Below are 20,419 nucleotides of genomic sequence, written 5' to 3'. Positions count from 1 at the left end.
ACAATGTTCTTCTTTTCCTAACTGATGCAGCCATACATATAAAGAAAGCAGGTGAGGCACTTAAGACCATCCGCAAATGCTACTCACGTCTCTAGCACACGTCTTATACAAAATTGTAGAGACAGCTGCTGTATTGTTTCCAGACATTGACAACCTTGTTCAAAATATAAAAAAAGATCTTTCTTAAATCCCCTGCTAGACTGACCACTTTCAGAGATTGCATCAGATACATCGCTGCCTCTCAGTCCAGTTCTAATGAGGCGTAGCACATGGTTAAGTGCTGCTTATTTATAGTGCGTTTATAGTGTCGAGCGTTTTTAGAAAGTTAAGGAATTCATCTTTAGATGAAGAGGATGCTTTTTTCATTCGAATTATTCTGCATTTGTTAGGACAGACATTGTGAAAAACGGTCTAGTATCCATATCTATACATTTTTCTCGGATCCCAACTTCAATAACTTCTCTAGAAGAGCAGAATTTGGAGCTGGTTGCTTTTATGGGTGTGTTTGATGATGTGATAAAATTGTGTCTAAAACTCTCGATGTGAAAGGTGCAGTGTTGAATAGAAAGTATGAACGTCTTATTAGTAAAAACCATTACTTCTAGAAAACCAAGTTTGTGTATGACAACCTAAAGAAAATGATTGTAATATCATGCAATCAAAAGTGAATTATGTTATTTGACATGATTGCTTTTTCAAATGTCAAGATAGGGCTTACCTTGATTCTTTCAACGTAGTATTTGGTCACGGTATTCATTAGTATGTTTTCTCTGCAGTTTTATGTTTATGATACTAACATTTCAATGATTTGTAATTTTTATTCTTTTCGTTTTGATGTCTTTTATTTATTCATATTTTCCCAGCCATACTTTTTATATAATCAATTAGTGCTATTTATAACTCTTACTGGATATTAAAGCATTTAATGTAAGCTTTAGGTAAATTAGTGACATAAGTATAGTGGATATATTCATTTTTGCAATTTAAATTATCGTTTTTAAGAGCCATTTTTCTAAAATTTATTTTGCCAATTTTTAAAGTTAGTTCGCCTGTCATTTCTTAAGTTTCATTTTGCTACAACTACCAGTCTTTAGTGATTATAGATAGATCTTTCATTGCTAAGGTGATAAAGGCCAACAATGCTACTCACTACTAACACGCTTAAGGAGAAGTCATATATGATTACAAAGAAACTTCACTGATAAATTCAAGAATCTAAATAATTAAGACAGTAACACAGGTTTGCGATGAAAAATATACAAGGGAAGTGATAGCAGAATTTAATGTAATTTTGGTGCTGGTTTAAAACAAAATAATGAAAAATGTGTATTAGGTCACGTTTCGTGAAAAATCTAATTTTACTTGGATTTGTATGAACATTTATCAGTTGTAATAAAGCAGCAAAATTAGATGTAATGAAGCAGTTTGAGCAGGTTGCGCAAAAAGTTTCCAGGTGTATCTGAAGCCAAGTTGAAAGGGAGAATCTTTGTTGGTCCGGATATCCGCAAGCTTATGAACGATAAAGACTTCGAAACTAACAAGACAACAAAAGAATAAGAACCTTGGATTGCCTACTAGGAAATCGTCAGTAAATTTCTGGGTAATTAGAAGGATCCTGACTATAAATCAATTGTCTATAATTCGCTGGACAAATTTCAAGTGTTGGGTTGCTTTATGAGTTTCAAAGTTCATTTCCTTCACTCACATGTGAACTTTCTCCCCAAAAGTTTAGTATCAGTCAATGAAGAATAGAGTGAAAGGTTCCACCAAGATCTCAAAGATATGGAGCGCAAATATCAAAGAAGATGGAACAAGAACATGCTCGCCGACTACTGTTGGATGTTAACACGAGATAGGCCTGAGTAGGCTGAATTGAATATAAAAGAACGTCAAAAAGGTGTTTTACGTCAAACAGAAATTTCAAAAGAAAAAAGAAAGAGTACGTACTTAAAAAAAACACTTCTGGTTGTCTTATTTTGTTTTTTGTTGAGTGTAAAATTTGTTTCCAACTCCATGTAAACCTATCATAATAAATCGATTGCTGATATATCAGTTTGCCTAATCAAGAATCGATTATTTTACATAGATGTAAATGGATAAAAACCACTATTGCCAGATAGTACATGCAACATTGTTTAATAGAATTCCTTTTCAAATAGGACTTTAGCAAAAATATCGATATCAATTTAACAAAAAAAAAAAAAAAAAATCCTGATATGATGGACAAAAATAGAGGTCATTTTCGAAATTAGCACACCAAAACACATACAACTCAGCGAAAACTTCTCTTGTATTTTTTAAAAACGTCAAATTTGCAGGTCTATGTAATTTAAATGCTAACATACGTACGGAGAGGCGACATTTGGTTTGAAAAAGAATTCATTCGCTAAGGACAGAATCTAAATAATAATAATAATAATAATAATAATAATAATAATAATAATAATAATAATAATAATAATAATAATAATAATAATAATAATAATAATAAGTCGAATTGTAATATTTAAACCTTGAGACACTTAAGGAGAGGGATATATTTAAGATTTCATTTGTTAAGAAAATAATCTAAATATTTAGGGCTAATAATACTATTTCAACACTTAAGGATATAGTTGATTAGAAAGAACTACCGTTACTAAGAAGAGAAATCTAAAATTTTGTGATTAACAATATTATTTAAGTACATCAGAAGAAGGAATATGATATCTGGTTAGAAAGAACTTTATTGCTATGGAGAAAAATCTAAACATTTGAGATCAATAACAATAGTGAAACATTTCCTTCTGTGGTTTTCAGGTGAATATGTTCTTTGTTTTAATTCTAAACCGACAATCGTTTCACTGATGCTAGTGCTAGCTTCCTCAGAGTCATTGGAGAAAGCATTGAAATCAGAAAGCATCACAACAACTTCAAAAGGGAAACGTTATATCAGCTAAAGTCCATCTGGAATAACCCTTTGAGGAGTAAAATAACACTAGACGATCACAACACTCAAATACCAGCCTCTGATTAGCCAACAAACCCAGTCAATCAGAGACTACTAAATAGTGGCGAACACACACCAATATCCAGTTTCAGTGTGATTTTGCCACGTAAATTGCTTATGCATGTAGCATGACCATTAAAGTAGGGGAAGTCCTGGTAATCCAGGCTTTTGTCCTGTGAAGGCTATCAGAGTTTAAAATCTTCTCGCGCTTTTCTGTTTCCTTGTTTACCCTTCTTTCTCTTCTATTTACACATTTTAACAGATACCCGTATATATATATCTCCGTTCAAGATAGAAACCGCGACACAAACACTCTCTCCGACGGATGTTTTAGAGTATTAACTGCATAAAGGAAAGGCATGTAGACAGATGGTGGATGCTTCACTGTAAATAGCATGGGCTATTTAGCATTCTCTAGGGATGCTAGCAGCTGTAGATTCTCTGTGTTTCTACCTTCATACTGACCCTGAGGAGGCTAGCAATAAGATTATCGAAACGATTGTCGGTTTCGAATTAAAACATAAGACGTATTACATGAAAACCAAAGAGAGAAATGTTGAACTCTAGTTATGAAAGCTTAACAAACAAATGCTTAAACACCTATGCAGTTGGATTATGATGTCTGATTACAAACTATTACGTTGCTGAGGAAACTGAATATGAATGCTAGCATACTATTCGTCTACAGAAATCATTGCGAACATATAACGGTCAAGTACAACAATATAGTATAACAACCAAAAATTAAACCTTTTAGTGTAGTACGTTACTAGGATACTTAGAAATTCCATTTAATCCAGAAGAATGTAACGAAATTTCTACTTACTGTTTTCGTTAATATAAAAGTCAATACATACCAGCAAGTCCTGCCTTTTCTGCAGCACTTCCTATGAATTTGTTAGCTGTAAAAGGGACGGAAAAATTTCTTTCAGATATCGGTTACATAAAGAACACATGAGATACTATAATCTACAAAATGATAGAATTGTTCTGAGAAATCCTAAACCTTTCCTTTTCAACCTCAGACTGTTTATTCTTATCACTTATAGTTAGTGATGTATGTAGAATTTTGTTTTGGAGGGGTTTATATACAAAACGTAAATAAACACTTATATTTTCTTTTCTTTTGGGTGCCGACGAATTTTAATTAATTCCATTTTCCTTCCTTTAATATTTGTATAGTGACACTTTCAGGTATTAGATGGCAGAAATAACTGAACGGTAAGAGAATACCTAATATATCAAGAAGGAAATGCACGGAGGAGCATATGAAATTTGGTGGCTGTCCATTTTAGGAAAATAAGTAACCGATTATTTCAAATTAAATACAGATCTCGTGATAAGGAAAACAAATTTAAGTTATTTAAAGGAAAATGCGATAAAATCATGAAAAAAACAAAGAATAAAAAGTTTTGAACAATAGAAAGATATTAATATTATTACACTATATTTTATTAAACAATATACAACATTTTGTTCTTCCATAATTTTTAACAACTAATTTAATAACTTTACATTTTTTTAAAACAGCTCCTTGTGAACAGTATGGTGATTAGGCCCTTTATTAAGATACATACTTTCATAGTTTTTGTGTTATTGAAAACGGACGACTTGAATTGCAACTAACAATTGTCGAAAGTATGATACAAGAAACGAAAGAAAGTAACTAACTAACTGACTCTATGGCCTATGGAACCCGGAGGTTCAATGCCGCGTTCACAAAAGCTCTCCACTGATTTCTATCCTTAGCCAACTGGATCCAGTTTCTACTTTGTATTCTTATCTCTGCGAGATCCATCTTAATATTGTCTTCCCATCTGCGCCTAGATCTTCCTAATGGTCATTTTCCTTTAAACTTTCCTGCAGTCAAGACTTTGAAATCGTTTCTATTTTCTTCCATCCTAGCTACATGACCCGCCCACCTAAGCCTCCTAGACTTGACGACCCTAACAATGTTGAGTAAACCATATAAATTATGTAGTTCCTCGTTATGAAGTTTCCTACATTCCCTATTCCCGTTCCTCTTGGGTCCGAATATTCGTCTCAGCATCTTGTTATCAAATACTTTCAGTCTATGTTCTTCACTCAGAGTAAGCGACCATGTTTCGCAACCATACAGAACAACAGGCATGATTATCGTTTTATATATTTTAAGCTTCGATTTCCTCGACAAAATTCGGGACGAGAGATTTTGAACTGAATAATAACACGATTCCCCTGCTTTTAGTCGACATTTAATTTCTTCGTGAATATGATTTTCGTCAGTTAATATTGATCCTAGATATTCGAAAGTATCCACTTTATCAAAAGTATTATTTAATATTTTAACGCATCCATAATTTGCCGTATTACGGTCCCGACGCACTTCCATGTATTTAGTTTTCTCTGCATTTATTTCTAAACCAATGACCCTGCAAGCGTTTAATAAGATCTCTGCATTTCTTTCTATTGTTCTCCTACCACCCCCTATTAAATTTACATCATCAGCATATGCCATAACTTGGTGTATACCCTTCAACTCTAAGCCCTGGTTGCTATCTTTGATTTTCCTTATAGCATATTCCAGAACAAAGTTGAATAATAATGGCGGCAACGCATCTCCTTGTTTCAGGCCATTTCTGACATGAAAGCTCATGGACAAAAATTTGCCTACCAGGACTTTACTTTGGGATCATTTAGACATATCTAAATTAATCTAATTAGCTTTCTAGGTATTCCAAGTTCTGTAAGAACGTTGTATAATGTTTCTCTCCTAACCGAGTCGTAAGCTTTTCTAAAATCAAGAAATAGTTGATGTACCGGGGTATTACCACTTCTTTTTGAGTATTTGACGAATGGTAAATATTTAGTCGATAGTTGATCGATTTCGTTTAAATTCGCACTGATAATCTCCAATAATTTCATCTGCGTATGGAGTCAATCTTACTAATAGAATGTTTGAGAGGATTTTATAGGATTTTGACAGAAGAGAAATGCCTTGATAATTATTACAGTCAGTTTTGTCTCCTTTCTTGTGAATTGGAACAATGGTTGATTCTTTCCACTCTTGTGGCAATTCTTCTTTTTTCCAGATAAGGAGAATGAGTTTGTGTGTCTTGTTCCACAATTTTTCGCGTCCAGCTAAAATTAAAAAAATGAAATGAAATCTTTAAGTTTTACGTCCCACGGTTATGCCGGTTAGGCTAAAGGAGACGGTGATGATGAGTAATGAATGAAATGGTGGAATGAAGAAAGTGGGAGGAAACGGGAGAACCCCGAGAAAACCCACGCACACGGTGTTTGTCCACCACAAAGTTCACTTGGCGGGGGCTGGGATCGAACCCGGGACCCCAAGCACCAGAGGTGAACGCTCTACCACTGAGCCACCGCGGCCCCGAGCTAAAATTAACTCAGCCGGAATTTCGTCTACACCCGGAGATTTGTGTTTGTTAAATTTCTTTATAGCGTTTTCTACTTCTATTCGTTTAGGTTCTGGATTATACGATTCTGTGGTGTGTATCTCCTTTTCTCTGCGCACATTAGTTTTTGGCTGCGTGTTCAAAAAATCGTCAAAGAACTTAAAAAAAAAAAAACGAAAAGTAGAATGAACGAAAGAAAAAAGAATGCGGATCCTACATGGAATAAAATTTGACTTACACAGTATTATTTCTGAACAAAGAGCATAAGAAAATGGAAAGTAAATAAAGTTGTTAGAAATGGTAAGAAGAATTATTGTTGTACGTGGGATACTTAAAACTAAGAAATTTATTTCGGGAGCGGGAGCTTGAGTCCGATAGGCCTTAAATATGCCACTGCTAGAGTGTTGATGTGTAGAAGAACATTGGTGGGATATTTAACAACAATGATTATATAGGAAACATTAAGTTCAAGCCATTATCAAATAACCAAACAGAATCGTATCGTATGTAATTGTTCATGCTAATAATACAGTAATAATTGTTGAAGACATGACTTATAATTAATCGGACAAGTTGTTATTATTTTATATTGTGTAATGTATGTTGTGTGGAGGGGAGATCATTAAAAAGATCAGGTATACAGATTATACGGTTATTATAGCTCGAACCGAAGAAGGACTACAGGAGATGATTGACAAAATAGTTGACACTGGGAAATTATATGGAATGGAAATCAACATCGAAATGTCGAAAGTCATGAGAATATCCCATGGAAATGCTCCCTTATAGGTCAGAGTAGAACAAAGAGAACTTAAAGAGGTCAATCATTCCGTATATCTGGGAAGTGAATTTTGAATTTTGAGTTGAGTTTAACGTCCCTTTCAGCATCGAGGCTATATGAGACGTGGACCTACTGATTAACGTGAAATCCGAATTACATGAGCTCCTGCCGGGATTCGAATCCGGGTCTCCCACGCCAAGAATATCTGGGAAGTATTTTGGCAAGAGAGCTTACTGCACCAAAGATCAGGTCAAGTATTGCTATAGCGAAAGAAGTATTCAACAAGAAAATATCACTCTTAACTAGCAGGCTCAATAATGGACTTAGGAAGAAGTTGGTCAAGTGCTATATATGGAGCATTGGATTGTATGATTCAGAGATTTGGACTTTACGGAAGTTAGAGAAGAAATATTTAGAGAGCTTTGAAATGTGGTGTTGGAGGAAGATGGAGAAGATAAAATGGACAGACAGAGTAACAAACGAAGATGTTTTAAAACGAATAGGAGAGAAGAGGACGCTTCTAGCCAGCATCCTTCATAGGAAGACCAATTGGATTGGACACATCTTGCGAAAAAAATGTCTTCTTCATCCGCTATAGAAGGAAAGATGGAAGGAAAGTGAGGAATAGGAAGACGAAGAACACAACGGAACGATGATTTGAAAAATAGAAAAAAAATATTGGGAGTTAAAAGAGGAATCTAAAGATCGAGAAATGTGGAAGAAACATTCCAGACCCAAATCTAATTTAAAAAAAAAAAAAAAAAAAAAAAAAAACACCCTCATTAGTCCAAAATAATAATGTTGTGTGTTCTTTGTAATTATTTGTATATGCTCAGTTACCGAATGTTAAATAGATTTGTTTGGGAACAAATTCGAACAGATCCTTATTGTTGCATATAAATCAAGAAAGACAATGCTTAAATGTATTTGTAGTATTTGTTGAAGAGCAGATTAACAATTGTAGACTGAATATAAAATCCGTGCTAAGTACCAAAACGAAAATATTGAGTAAACAGTCCAAATTTTATTTCAGAACTGATGGGACATATAGGGACGCGTATTCTTCTGGGGATTATTTAAATTACTTCCACAGTGAATAATAGATAACCCGTTTTTATCTGAGTAGTATTAACTGAGGCTGTATATAACAGAGGAACATAGGCCACATTTTTATATTAAACCGAACTTTTCTATTTTAGGCACGTAGCACGGATTTCATATTCAGTCCACAATCATTATTAAATAAAAAAGGGTTGGTAATTTAAATTCAGTGAAATAATCATTATAGACTTTGTAGACTATGCGTATATAGGCAAGAAACATTACAGTTTCCTGTGCAGATCTAGTTGTGTTATTCCTGAATTTCTCTGAATGACGAAATAACTAAACTCTATTTTTAAAATTTATTATAATAATAACATGTACAAATTCCGATATTAGACATAGAAAATTTCAAAACTACAAAATTTAAAATAAACATTTCATAAATAGATTATAGTATGTATTAAACTGTATGCAATTTTAACACATACTGAAGTTATTACGTTTTCTCTTACCTAGTTCTTTTGTAGCCGACATAAGAGCTTTAGGATCTGTTGGATAAAACAAAAGTAATTCTATATTAGAAATAAGGAAAATTTCTCAATAACTAATAACATAAATTGAACGGTTCATGTTAAGAGAGGTATACCACATTCTATTGCATCGAATAAGTAATTATTGCTACTATTAGTTCCAAGAAAACATTTTTTAAGAGGAATAATCTGTAAATCACGATTTTTTTTAATCCTTGCCTCCCTCATATAATTGTAGATCTGAATGCAATACTGATATAATCAAGCTAGGTTCACAATGTAAATAAGCATTAAATTACAAAATTAATCTCAATTTCTAGTACAACTCTACAATGAAGCATGTAAATTCATATTTCCGAACCGAATGTTAAATAAAATATTGTGGCATAGTACTGTTCCACCTTCATCCCTTGAGTAATTTTTGCCATGCACGTTATATAAATTATTCTGGAAAGACACCTATTTTAGAACCTTCAAATGAAGTATTTAAATCCGAAAAGTAAGTAATGTAGTGATCACGTCAAGACTCAGCAACTGCAGAGAGAGACATATGGAGGGGGGGGGTATTTTTAATACAGAGCTCAAGAAGATCTCATCGATATTATTTTATACAAAGTGTTAAATCAGATAAATAGTTGTCAAACTAAAACACAATGACACACTGAGCAAGGCTATGTGGCAATATGTAAAAAACACAATCACGTAACAGTTTCAACACAATAACTGTGTCTTCATCAAACTTCTACTCCTTCTGGCTGTTTGGGAGTTGGTCATCTCTTATATACTCTCCGGAGGTCAACTTTGAATTAGGGTCCGTCCCTTCATTTAAAAGTAACACTTGAGTTATTCACTTTCATTTGTTCAGCCGCACACGCATCCAATTATAAGTTTACTTTTTCGCTAGATTCATTCTGTTCCCTAATTATCCTTGTTATGATCACTTATTAATTTATTCTCTTTCTCTCTTCTTCTTTTTATTTCTTCTTCTTTAAGAATCTTCTCCCATTCTTTATTTATCGTGAATCCTGTATTCCAACTCACCACCTTGTCTTCTGCCTTCACAAGGTCCCTGGCTTCTTTCCATTTTCTCATCAATATCATGTTCTCTGCTTCTATGACCTTTGCTCCTTCCCACACTACCCTGTGGTTTATCTCTTTCTGATGCTTACATATAGCGTTGTTGTTCCTTTTCAATCTTATGTAATCTTTCTGCTGTTTTATCGTTTCTTTCTTTTTTTTTGTTTTTTGTTTTGTTTTTCCTATGTAAACTTTGCTATACTCCGCATATATCACTCTATATATTACCCCCTTTGACCTTTTTCCACTATTATTTTTCTCTTGTTTTTTCTGACTAATTCAATTACTCTGCTTCCTCCTTTCCTGTATGTCCTAATTCCTGCTTTCCGAAGTATCTTCTTTATCTTCTCTGTTTCTTTGCCTCGGCTCTCCATACGAAACCATTTTTTTCTATCTTCTTCTTCTTTCCTTTTTCTTGCTACAGGATCTTCTATCTTCTTCTTCTTTTTCTTTCCTCCTTCAAGTTGATCTCCGGGAAGTATAAAAGAGATGACCAACTCCCAAGTAGCCAGAAGGAATGGAAGTCTGATGAAGGCAGTTACTGTGTTGAAACTGTTACGTGATTGTGTGTGTTTTTCTTTTATTTTTCACATTATCATATAGCCTTGCTCAGTGTGTTATTGTGCTTTAATTTGACAATATGAAAACAAAATCTGATAGAATAGTTACAGATAAATACATATTTAACATGTATATCAAATGAAACATAAATAATCAATTCACGTTAATTATGTTAGATTTCTTCATTCAATTTATTTACGCTTGATTCTCTTACTTTCTCGTCGTTAGTGTGGCGATACTGAATTTCAAAATATTCTTTCATTAAGTGTGTGGCAAAAATCAAGATACGTGTTATAATAATAATGTAAGAAATTGGATAGAAATAAAGCACAAAACTCACTTGGAGCATCGTAGAACATTGGCCCACTGTGGTAACCTGTGAAGAAAGTATTCTTTTATGGTAAGAACTTCAAGCAAATTAAATAGGTTGAAAAGAGTTCCCATGAATATTTTAATTCACAAATCATACTTAGCTTAATTTGTATTTAAAATCCTTATACCTCTCGTGAGAATAAACAGAAAAAAAAACATAAAGGGTGTTTCAAATCAACACCGACCTTGAGAGTAATTTCTGACATCAAGGTATGACAAATAGTGCACAAATGCTTTCTTTCGGAGTTATAGGTTGCCGAAAACATGAACAAAATTAAGTTTAGAGCTCCATAGCTTCAAAACTATGGGACATACCATAGTCAGGTCAAGAATTTAGTTAGGAACTAGTATGTACACTATTCAAATATCCATGTTTCAGAGTGCTAAAGTACTCACGCAATAATTTTTATAGAGGGGGTTTGGCTACTGGCATATAATTTGAAGTACTCACCGACTATCTCTATAAAAATTGTTGTGAAAGTACCGCAGCAGTCTGAAACATGGATATTTGGATAGGACACACATTTGTCCCTAAGTGAAGTCCTGAAACAACTTCAGTAGGTCCCATAGTTTTGGAGCTATGGACCTTTAAAGTTCATTTTCTCATGTTTTCGGCAGCCTATAACTCCGAAAGGAAGCATTTGTGCACCCAAGTTGGTCTACACTTTTTGTCTTATCTTGGTGTCAAGAATTACGTCCCAAACATTGTCGGTGTTGTTATAGTTCAAAAATACATAAACGGCTTTTGATTTAAACACATAATAATATTACTTGTTCCAATATAATCATTTATAATTTGTTTGAATGATCATTTTTAATTTGAATGAATTACCTCAGTGGTACACATAGAATCTTATCAAAGACGTTTCAAGCAGTGAAATTCATTTCGTTTTAGTATACCATCTTAATATCGTGAATTACTCGTTTTCCATATCTTGTTGAGGAAGGTTAAATCGAAACATATTCTTGCGTACGACACTGTATTAATGGTTTTGTGAATAATGATTCATTTTTAATTTAGCTAAATAGAAAAAAAAACTTCAACATATTAAACCAACATTATAGTAATTGTATTAGATTACCTTACTTCCTTCAGAGTGTGTGCTGGTGTTGCCATGTCTGGATTTCAAAATATTCTTTCATTTAAGCGAGTGAGAAGATCATGAAAATACTAAGAAACATACAGGAAGAATACCAGTACTTAAAAGGACTTATTACGTAAACTTACTTATAATTCTTTTATTGCAACGAAATTTATAGAGGAACCCTTTCTTTTAAATTAGATCGTCATATTTCTTGCTGTAGGTGTTTTGCAATAAAGAACATAAAATTTGATCTACCTGGTAGTCTTTAATCAGGTAAAGCGTTTTCTAATATCGCATATCATTTATGTACTAATTACTTTACATGTACAAGAATGTCGATCTTGAAAGAACTTATTAAAGTTGATTCATATATTTACTATTGGTCTTCTTTCTATTTCTCTAATTTCTAAGGAAGATTGTCGATTTTGAAAAACTTTAGTCGATATACTATCTATCTATCTTTAGTCGATATACAGTTGTATGCCTACATTTCTCTAACTTCCGAGAAAGAATGTCGATTTTGAAAGTCTAGTTAATTTGTCTATTTATTATACAGTATATCTTTGAGCATTTCAATGCCTAAATTTCTCTAATTTCTTAAAGGAAGAATATTGACTTTGAAGGAATATATTGATCCTCCTATTTACTATTCATTGTCGAATTTTAATGCCTACATTTCTATAATTTATGAGGAAAAATGTAGATTTTGAATGGACTTATTGAAATTGGTTTATCTTTTACTATTTATATTCAAGTAGTTGAATGCCTAAATTTCTCTAATTTCTGAGGAAGAATATGAATTTTGGAAGAAAGTTGTTAATCATTCTATTTATTCTTTATCTTCGAGTTTTGTAACGTCTAAATTTCTCTAATTTCTAACGAATATTGACGACTTTAAAAATTATCTGTCTTCGAGCAGTTTTATGCCGACATTTCTCTAACTTCCAAGGAAGAATGTCGATTTTGAAAGAATTTATTTAAGTTGATACGTCTATTTATTATCTACCTTTAATATTTCAATGCCTAAATTTCTCTAATTTCTTAGAGGAAGAATTTCGACTTTGAAAGAACTTATTGAGGTTGATCCTCTTATTTGCTACATATTTTCAAATTTTATAATGCTTAAATTTCCCTAAAATTTCTGAAGAAGAATGTGAATTTGAAAAAATTTATTAATTTTTCTATTTATTATTTAGCTTTTCAATGCCTAAATTTCTCTAATTTCTGAAACGAAGTATGTTGAGTTTAAAAGAAAAGTTGATTGATCTATTTACTATTTATTTCTTTATATTTCTCTAATTTTCAGGGAAAATTTTCCACTGAAAAATTTAGTCTATTTACTATCTATCTTGGAGCACTTTTATGCCTACATTTCTCTAGCTTCCGATGAAGAATGTCGATTTTGAAAGTACTTATGGAAGTTGATTAGTCTATTTATTATATGTTTTTGAGTATTTCAATATCTAAGTTTCTCTAATTTCTGAGAGAAAGAATATCGACTTGAAAAGAATTTACTGAGGTTGATCCTCTTATTTACAATTTAGTTTCGAGCTTTATAATGTCTAAATTTCTCTAATTTCTAAAAAAAAACCCTGTCTCTAAATTGAAGTCGATTTGTCATTTTATTATTTATCTTGGAGCATTTCAATAACTATATTTCTCTAATTTTTGCGGAGGATGTTGATTTTGAGAAAAATCTATTAATATTAATCCTCTTATTAACTATTTATTTTCGTATTTTAATATATAAATTTCTCTAATTTCTGAGGGAGAATGTGGATTTGGAGAGAACTTATTAATCTTCATATTTATCTTCGAGCTTTTCAATGCCTAAATTTCTCTAATTTGTAAGAAGAATGTTAATTTTGAAAGAACTTATTGTAGTTGATTTATCGATTTGTTATCTATCTTAGAGGATTTAGTCGATTTTGAGAAACCTAGTGAGGTTGATCTTTCTATTTACTATTTGTGTTCGTGTTTCTAATGTCTAAATTTCTCTAATTTCTGAAGAAGAATGTGGATTTTGAAAGAATTTATTAATCTTCCTATATATTATTTACCTTCGAGCTTTTTAATCCCTAAATTTCTCTAATTTCCGAGGAAGAATGTCGATTTTGAAAGAACTTATTGTCGTTGGTTTATCAGTTTACTATTTATATTCGAGCATTTTAATGCTTTAATATTAATCATTTTCTTATTGGTATTTGATCCATTGAATTTAAGCTACAGATTTTTTTTTAATTTTCAGAATAAATGTACATACCTCGTCCAGGAGAACTTAAAAATCTTACTCCTGCAAATACATAAGAAAGAATTTTCATTTAATTAATACAACTAGTGCTTAACAACTTAAGAAGCACTGATAGATAACAAAATAGGTATTACTATATTGAGAAATTAAAAACAATAAACGATGCAAGTATGTTATTCAAACCTTGATGTTAAACATAAATAGGTAAGTGGGGATTCTATATTCACTAACGTAAATAAATAAATAGAAAACGCTAAAGAAATGCTGGACAATATGGCAGTTACTCTGATATTCCTATATCCTCAGCAATAAGTTGGGTTATAAAAATAAGAAATAATTGAGATTAATTTAAATTCTCATATATTTGAAAGGGAACAAAAACATAACGATAATATTCTTATATAACAATTCAATTCCTTGTCATGTATTCCATGATCAAAATTTAAGTTAGAGTAGTACAAGTTCTAATAATTGAAATTACTTTAACTACTGCTGGTGATAAAAAATAGCCAAGATTGAAAAATCATTAAGTTCATATTGCATCGAAAAGTTTTGATCATTCTGTAAAACTTCATATATTACACAACTTCTGTCTTATCATAATAAATAAAGTATGAAGATTTTTTTTTTGATGTGCATACTCGTAACATTCCATATTTATTTTTTTTAACAAAGTTCTTCAAAAAATATATAGTGTAATTTCGAAATTCTGTACTGGGTAACAAAGTATAGTATCGTGCAATTTATTCCATTGTTTCATATATTACAATGCAATGAATATTTTTTTTTTACAATATAACAGTTATTGAATTACTAATTGTAACTAATGCAAAGAGTGAAGAAGTGACCGACTGGATCCGGACTTGAACACGGGGACCTCTGGCATACTGTGCCGCAGTGTTAAGCAGCCGATTTCACTTCCCAGAACAGACCCTCACTCTCTCACTAACGAGATTAGTACTCTTATCTCGGGCCACAGACCACTGCTGTGATTGGACAATCCGAGGTCCATATATAGAGCTCCTTATGACGATTGTATTTTCATATATACTAACGCATCAGCACGGTTTGCCGGAGGCCCGGGTTCGAGTCGTGGTCCAGCCAGTCATTGTTTTCACTCTCTCCGTTAGAATTCCCATCAATAGAGGATTCGGTATGTAAAATAAGAAATCGGTTGGTTCCTCCTTTCATTAGAAAATAATTATAACTATTTTTTAAATTCAACTTTACACTACGTACCTAGTCCTGCTTTGCCTTGGACATTCTTCTGTAAGCCAGCCGATCCTACAATGAATAAGAATTTGAGAAAAATTATATTTTCAAAGAAAAATGTTGAGTTATTATTGGGTTGGGAATTTAAAATGTGTTCACTCAACATTGAATAATAATAATAATAATAATAATAATAATAATAATAATAATAATAATAATAATAATAATAATAATAATAATAATAATAATAATAATAAGAAGAAGAAGAAGAAGAAGAAGAAGAACGAAAATACTTGGAGTTAGTTACGAATGAGAAAGATAATAGGTAATTCTTGTGAGTGCTACTGAGTAAGAGTAAAAATAATAAAGCAAACGACTCCCACCTAGCGGCAGATATGTAATTAGCTCATGGGATGTAGAGCTAATATCTCAGACATTTTCCTGACTTCGGAACATAGGGAAGGTAACTTAATCAGTACAACCTTCGGCAGCCTTTATTTCCCCAAGTACCCATTTTACAAATAATAGATGAAGACTCGCATTGGAACGAGGGTAGAACAAGAAACATTTCAGGCGTCCACTGGGGATCAAACTCAGGATTGTAATTGTATGACCCCATCCTGCAGTGTCCTCTTCCTCGCTGTGCACAGACAGAACCACATGAATTTGTCACATTTTACAACAAGCAAATTCAATCAACAATCCGATTTCTTTATCTTCTATCTGGTAAATATACAGGGTGTTCCAAAAAGTGTGTCAGAATATTTTAGAAACAGATTCCTCATATCAAAATAAGAAGAAAAGTTTATATGGACCTGTGCTCAAAAGTGGATAGTTTCGGAGTTATAGGTTGCGAAAACAAGAAACAAGTGAACGATTGAAGTTCATAGCTCCACTACTATGGGACCTATCGTAGTCGGGTCAGGACGTCACTTCAGGAACTAGTATGTGAACTATGCAAATATCCACGGTTAAGAATGCTCCAGTTCTTGCACATCAATTTTTATAGAGGTAGGTGGAGAGTGATCAAGTACTCTCAAATAGAATTTTTCAAAATGATTGTGCTCGGAGATCTGTAAAATTTTTGTAACACACTATATATCTCATAGCATATTCAGTACTTACGCAGTAACTCTATATCCCTTAACTCCTAACTATAGAGCGTTTCATTATTTTCGAAGACAATACATGATACTTGCGCAGACTTATGTGTTTGGATAACCCAAGAATATTAGACTCCTTATATTTTGCTTTTCTTTTATGGTCTTTGTTTTTGACACATATGTTTTACATCCCAGAACTATATTCTTTAGGCTAAAGGTAAACGATTATGAAAGGAACTGATGGACTGAGAATATGTGACAAACCCAAGAAAACCTATGGATATGATGTTGTCAACCCCAAGCGATATTCTTTAGGCTAAAGGTAAACGCTTATGAAAGGCACTGATGGACTGAGAATATGTGACAAATCCAAGAAAACCTATGGATGTGATGTTGCCAACCCCAAACTATATTCTTTAGGCTAAAGGTAAACGATTATGAAAGGAACTGATGGACTGAGAATATGTGACAAACCCAAGAAAACCTATGGATATGATGTTGTCAACCCCAAGCGATATTCTTTAGGCTAAAGGTAAACGATTATGAAAGGAACTGATGAACTGAGAATATGTGACAAACCCCAGAAAACCTATGGATATGATGTTGTCAACCCCAAGCGATATTCTTTAGGCTAAAGGTAAACGATTATGAAAGGAACTGATGGACTGAGAATATGTGACAAACCCAAGAAAACCTATGGATATGATGTTGTCAACCCCAGATGATATTCTTTAGGCTAAAGGTAAACGCTTATGAAAGGCACTGATGGACTGAGAATATGTGACAAACCCAAGAAAACCTATGGATGTGATGTTGCCAACCCCAAACTATATTCTTTAGGCTAAAGGTAAACGATTATTAAAGGAACTGATGGACTGAGAATATTTGACAAACCCAAGAAAACCTATGGATGTGATGTTGTCAACCCCAAACTATATTCTTTAGGCTAAAGGTAAACGATTATGAAAGGAACTGATAGACTGAGAATATGTAAAAAATCCAAGAAATCTTCAAATTCTTCCACGATGCGACAAGTCCCTCAACCGATATGGAGATTATGATGGACTGAGAATATGTGACAAACCAAAGAAAACCTATGGATATGATGTTGTCAACCCCAAACTATATTCTTTAGGCTAAAGGTAAACGATTATGAAAGGAACTGATGGACTGAGAATATGTGACAAACCCAAGAAAACCTATGGATATTATGTTGTCAACCCCAAACGATATCCTTTAGTCTAAAGGTAAACGATTATGAAAGGAACTGATGGACTGAGAATATGTGACAAACCCAAGAAAACCTATGGATATGATGTTGTCAACGCCAAACGATATTCTTTAGGCTAAAGGTAAACGATTATGAAAGGAACGGATGGACTGAGAATATGTAAAAAATCCAAGAAATCTTCAAACTCATTCCACGATGCGACAAGTGCCTTAACCGATATGGAAATTATGTCAAAAAATAACCTGATGTATGTACTATCTTTTGGCTATATTTGTTGTATGAAATAATGTATAATTACACGTTTCATTACAGGCTTTGAACCTTAATTTCTGATCATCCCTCGTGTATATATATATATATATATATATATATATATATATATATATATATATATATATATATATATATATACATGAAAATAACCTATTTGGTAAACTATATAGAGATCGTAATCAATTAATTGGAAACAGTTGCGTATTTTGTAGGCTACCGGGCCTACCAGCAGTAACCGTACAACTTTATAAAAATAAAGTTAATTTAACAAATATAAGCTAATTTAAATTTAGCAAGTTTCTAGTTTATTGTCTTTTTCTAACTGCTTGGCTACCCCTATGTGCGGCTTGTTCGTAGCTGGTTCTAATGGCTGAAGAGGAAATGCATGGTAATTGTCACGAAAATGTACGAATGATTCTGGTCGGAGAGGACCGAATTCTACGGATTGCTGTCATTGTTGTTGTCTACGATCGTTATGCCATCTGTTGCTGAGAGTACGAACCCGCTGCTATTTATTAAACGTCTTTTTTATTATTGTGTACTGTGCATCACAAAAGCAGTAGCACGATTGGTCTAACGCTCTAATCACAAGTTGGAATAATTTTAAAACAGTTATGGTATTAGCAAACCAATGTGGTTGATGATTTGTTTACACTATTTGTTGCCTAATGCTCTCCGCTTAGCATCGTCGTGAGGTTCTGCACTCTATCTACAGGGCTCGGATTCAAAGGGTTAATGATAAAAGTTCGTCTAAACTTTTTGAAAACGTGAATATGTATTAAGATACAGTCACTATCAGTCTTGTACGCAATCCATCTCACTTTTTTACTGTCTTGCAACATTGCAGAACCCTGTAGCGAGTACCCACAACGAGAATCGTATCGCTTGTATATGTTTATCTTTGCTTCGTTGTCAGGGAGTAATCTAACCCCCCAACACACTCCTAACCCCTCCAAATTTCTTTACACACATTCCCCCCAAATCCAATTGTATCAATCAGTATCATATAGGTTATTTATTACATCAAGTTAAAAAAGGTTTAGCGTTTAGGAAAGAAGGCAATATTCTTATTTATTTATTTATTTACTTATTTATTTCACTTCAAAATACGAAGCGACCTCGTTCTCATGTACGGCTTCGAGAATCACATGACCTCATAGTTTCGGGCGTTGTTTCGTTCAAAACAATTGACAAAACAGATCCGCTCATATCTACCCTCCTGGGTTCCGCGGTCGTTCCCGAGAAAAGAGATTGATGGACAGATGCAGATGACTGAAATTGGCAACGTATTGAACGGTCATTCACCTATCTCCTCCTCAATAAGGAAAAATGACAAGATAATAGTAAGCCTATACCAGATTCTGTTGGTAAGTGCTACTCTGCAAGTGGTGTATCAACGGACAGAAGTTAGAAGGAAGTAGTCAAAACGTTTTTAGAAATGAAGAGATCGATCAAGGTAAAAAATATATATATATTTTAGACCGAGTCTAGTGTTATGAAGGAACGTATTTGTCGCTAGCTTAATTTTTTGTAACGTATATTTATATTGATGTAAATTCACTGAGCGGATTATTATTATTATTATTATTATTTTTTAGCAGATTGAGCTCCATAAATGAAAGCTGCGAGGGAGGGGGAACATGGAACCCGTTACTCTTGCTAATAGTTGCGTAACAAAATATACTGTTTTCTTTGAACAAACTCCATGGCTCTGGATAAGTAGAGTAACAAATAAAACACAGTTCTGACCAGAGCAGAATGAAATATATTAAAAACTATACTTACAATGTGTTACAGTTTCAAGGACCTAACGTCCTCTTAATCAGACACAAACCTCTGTGAGTGTTTGTGTCTGATGAAGAGGACGTTAGGTCCTTGAAACTGTAACACATTGTAAGTATAGTTTTTAATATATTTCATCCTGCTCTGGTCAGAACTGTGTTTTATTTGTTTTCTTTGAGTTTGTTTAAAAATGTATATCACTATTCTGAGAGCACCCCCTTTTATTTTGAACACCCCCCCAAGTAAAAATTTCTGGCGTACTTACTGTCCGTTGTAATAGTGTACTAATAGGCTGCCAGGCAGGTCTAGTTGCTTCTGAGTTTATCAGAATCTATGGTGTGTGTATCAAGATTCAAAGTATCTTTCTTCCTTCTCTTCGAAGGTAGAAGTGGACGATAGAGTAAAAGGAAGTTATATGAGTAATGACATAACAATTATTTAGGGATTATCTAGGAATCGAAGTTCAAATAAATCATTTCCAAAATAATGTTTTTCATTATTATGCACATTTTTTGTTTTATTATTTTTATTATCAGTATTATTATCCTACTGCTATTACAAAACCAACAACAATTACTATTATTATTATTATTATTATTATTATTATTATTATTATTATTATTATTATTATTATTATTATTATTATTATTATTAATTTTATTGGTATCAGGAAATACAGACCTCAGTCCATTTACAATTCCCAAAAATAGTATCAGAATAACGATACAAA

At 32.9% G+C, this 20,419-nt stretch overlaps 1 protein-coding gene across 3 annotated transcripts in view; it reads right to left on the bottom strand.

Annotated features, from left to right (window-relative positions):
* LOC145683740 (uncharacterized) overlaps positions 1–20,419 on the bottom strand; it is a 138,252-nt gene that overhangs the window by 35,819 nt on the left and 82,014 nt on the right. For all 3 annotated transcript variants that reach the window (XM_081755268.1, XM_081755270.1, XM_081755269.1), the window contains 5 exons: positions 15,328–15,372; positions 14,101–14,130; positions 10,721–10,756; positions 8,725–8,760; positions 3,847–3,891 (listed from right to left, as the gene is read on the bottom strand). In XM_081755268.1, the coding sequence (XP_081611394.1) occupies positions 3,847–3,891; positions 8,725–8,760; positions 10,721–10,756; positions 14,101–14,130; positions 15,328–15,372 (192 nt within the window). The remainder of the gene's footprint in view (positions 1–3,846; positions 3,892–8,724; positions 8,761–10,720; positions 10,757–14,100; positions 14,131–15,327; positions 15,373–20,419) is intronic.

This window comes from Thermobia domestica, chromosome 4, assembly GCF_964235325.1.
Source record: "Thermobia domestica chromosome 4, izTheDome1.hap1.1, whole genome shotgun sequence".
Taxonomy (NCBI): Eukaryota; Metazoa; Arthropoda; class Insecta; order Zygentoma; family Lepismatidae; genus Thermobia; species Thermobia domestica.
Note: the sequence above shows the minus strand (reverse complement) of the source record. Positions and strands in the feature narration are given on the sequence as shown.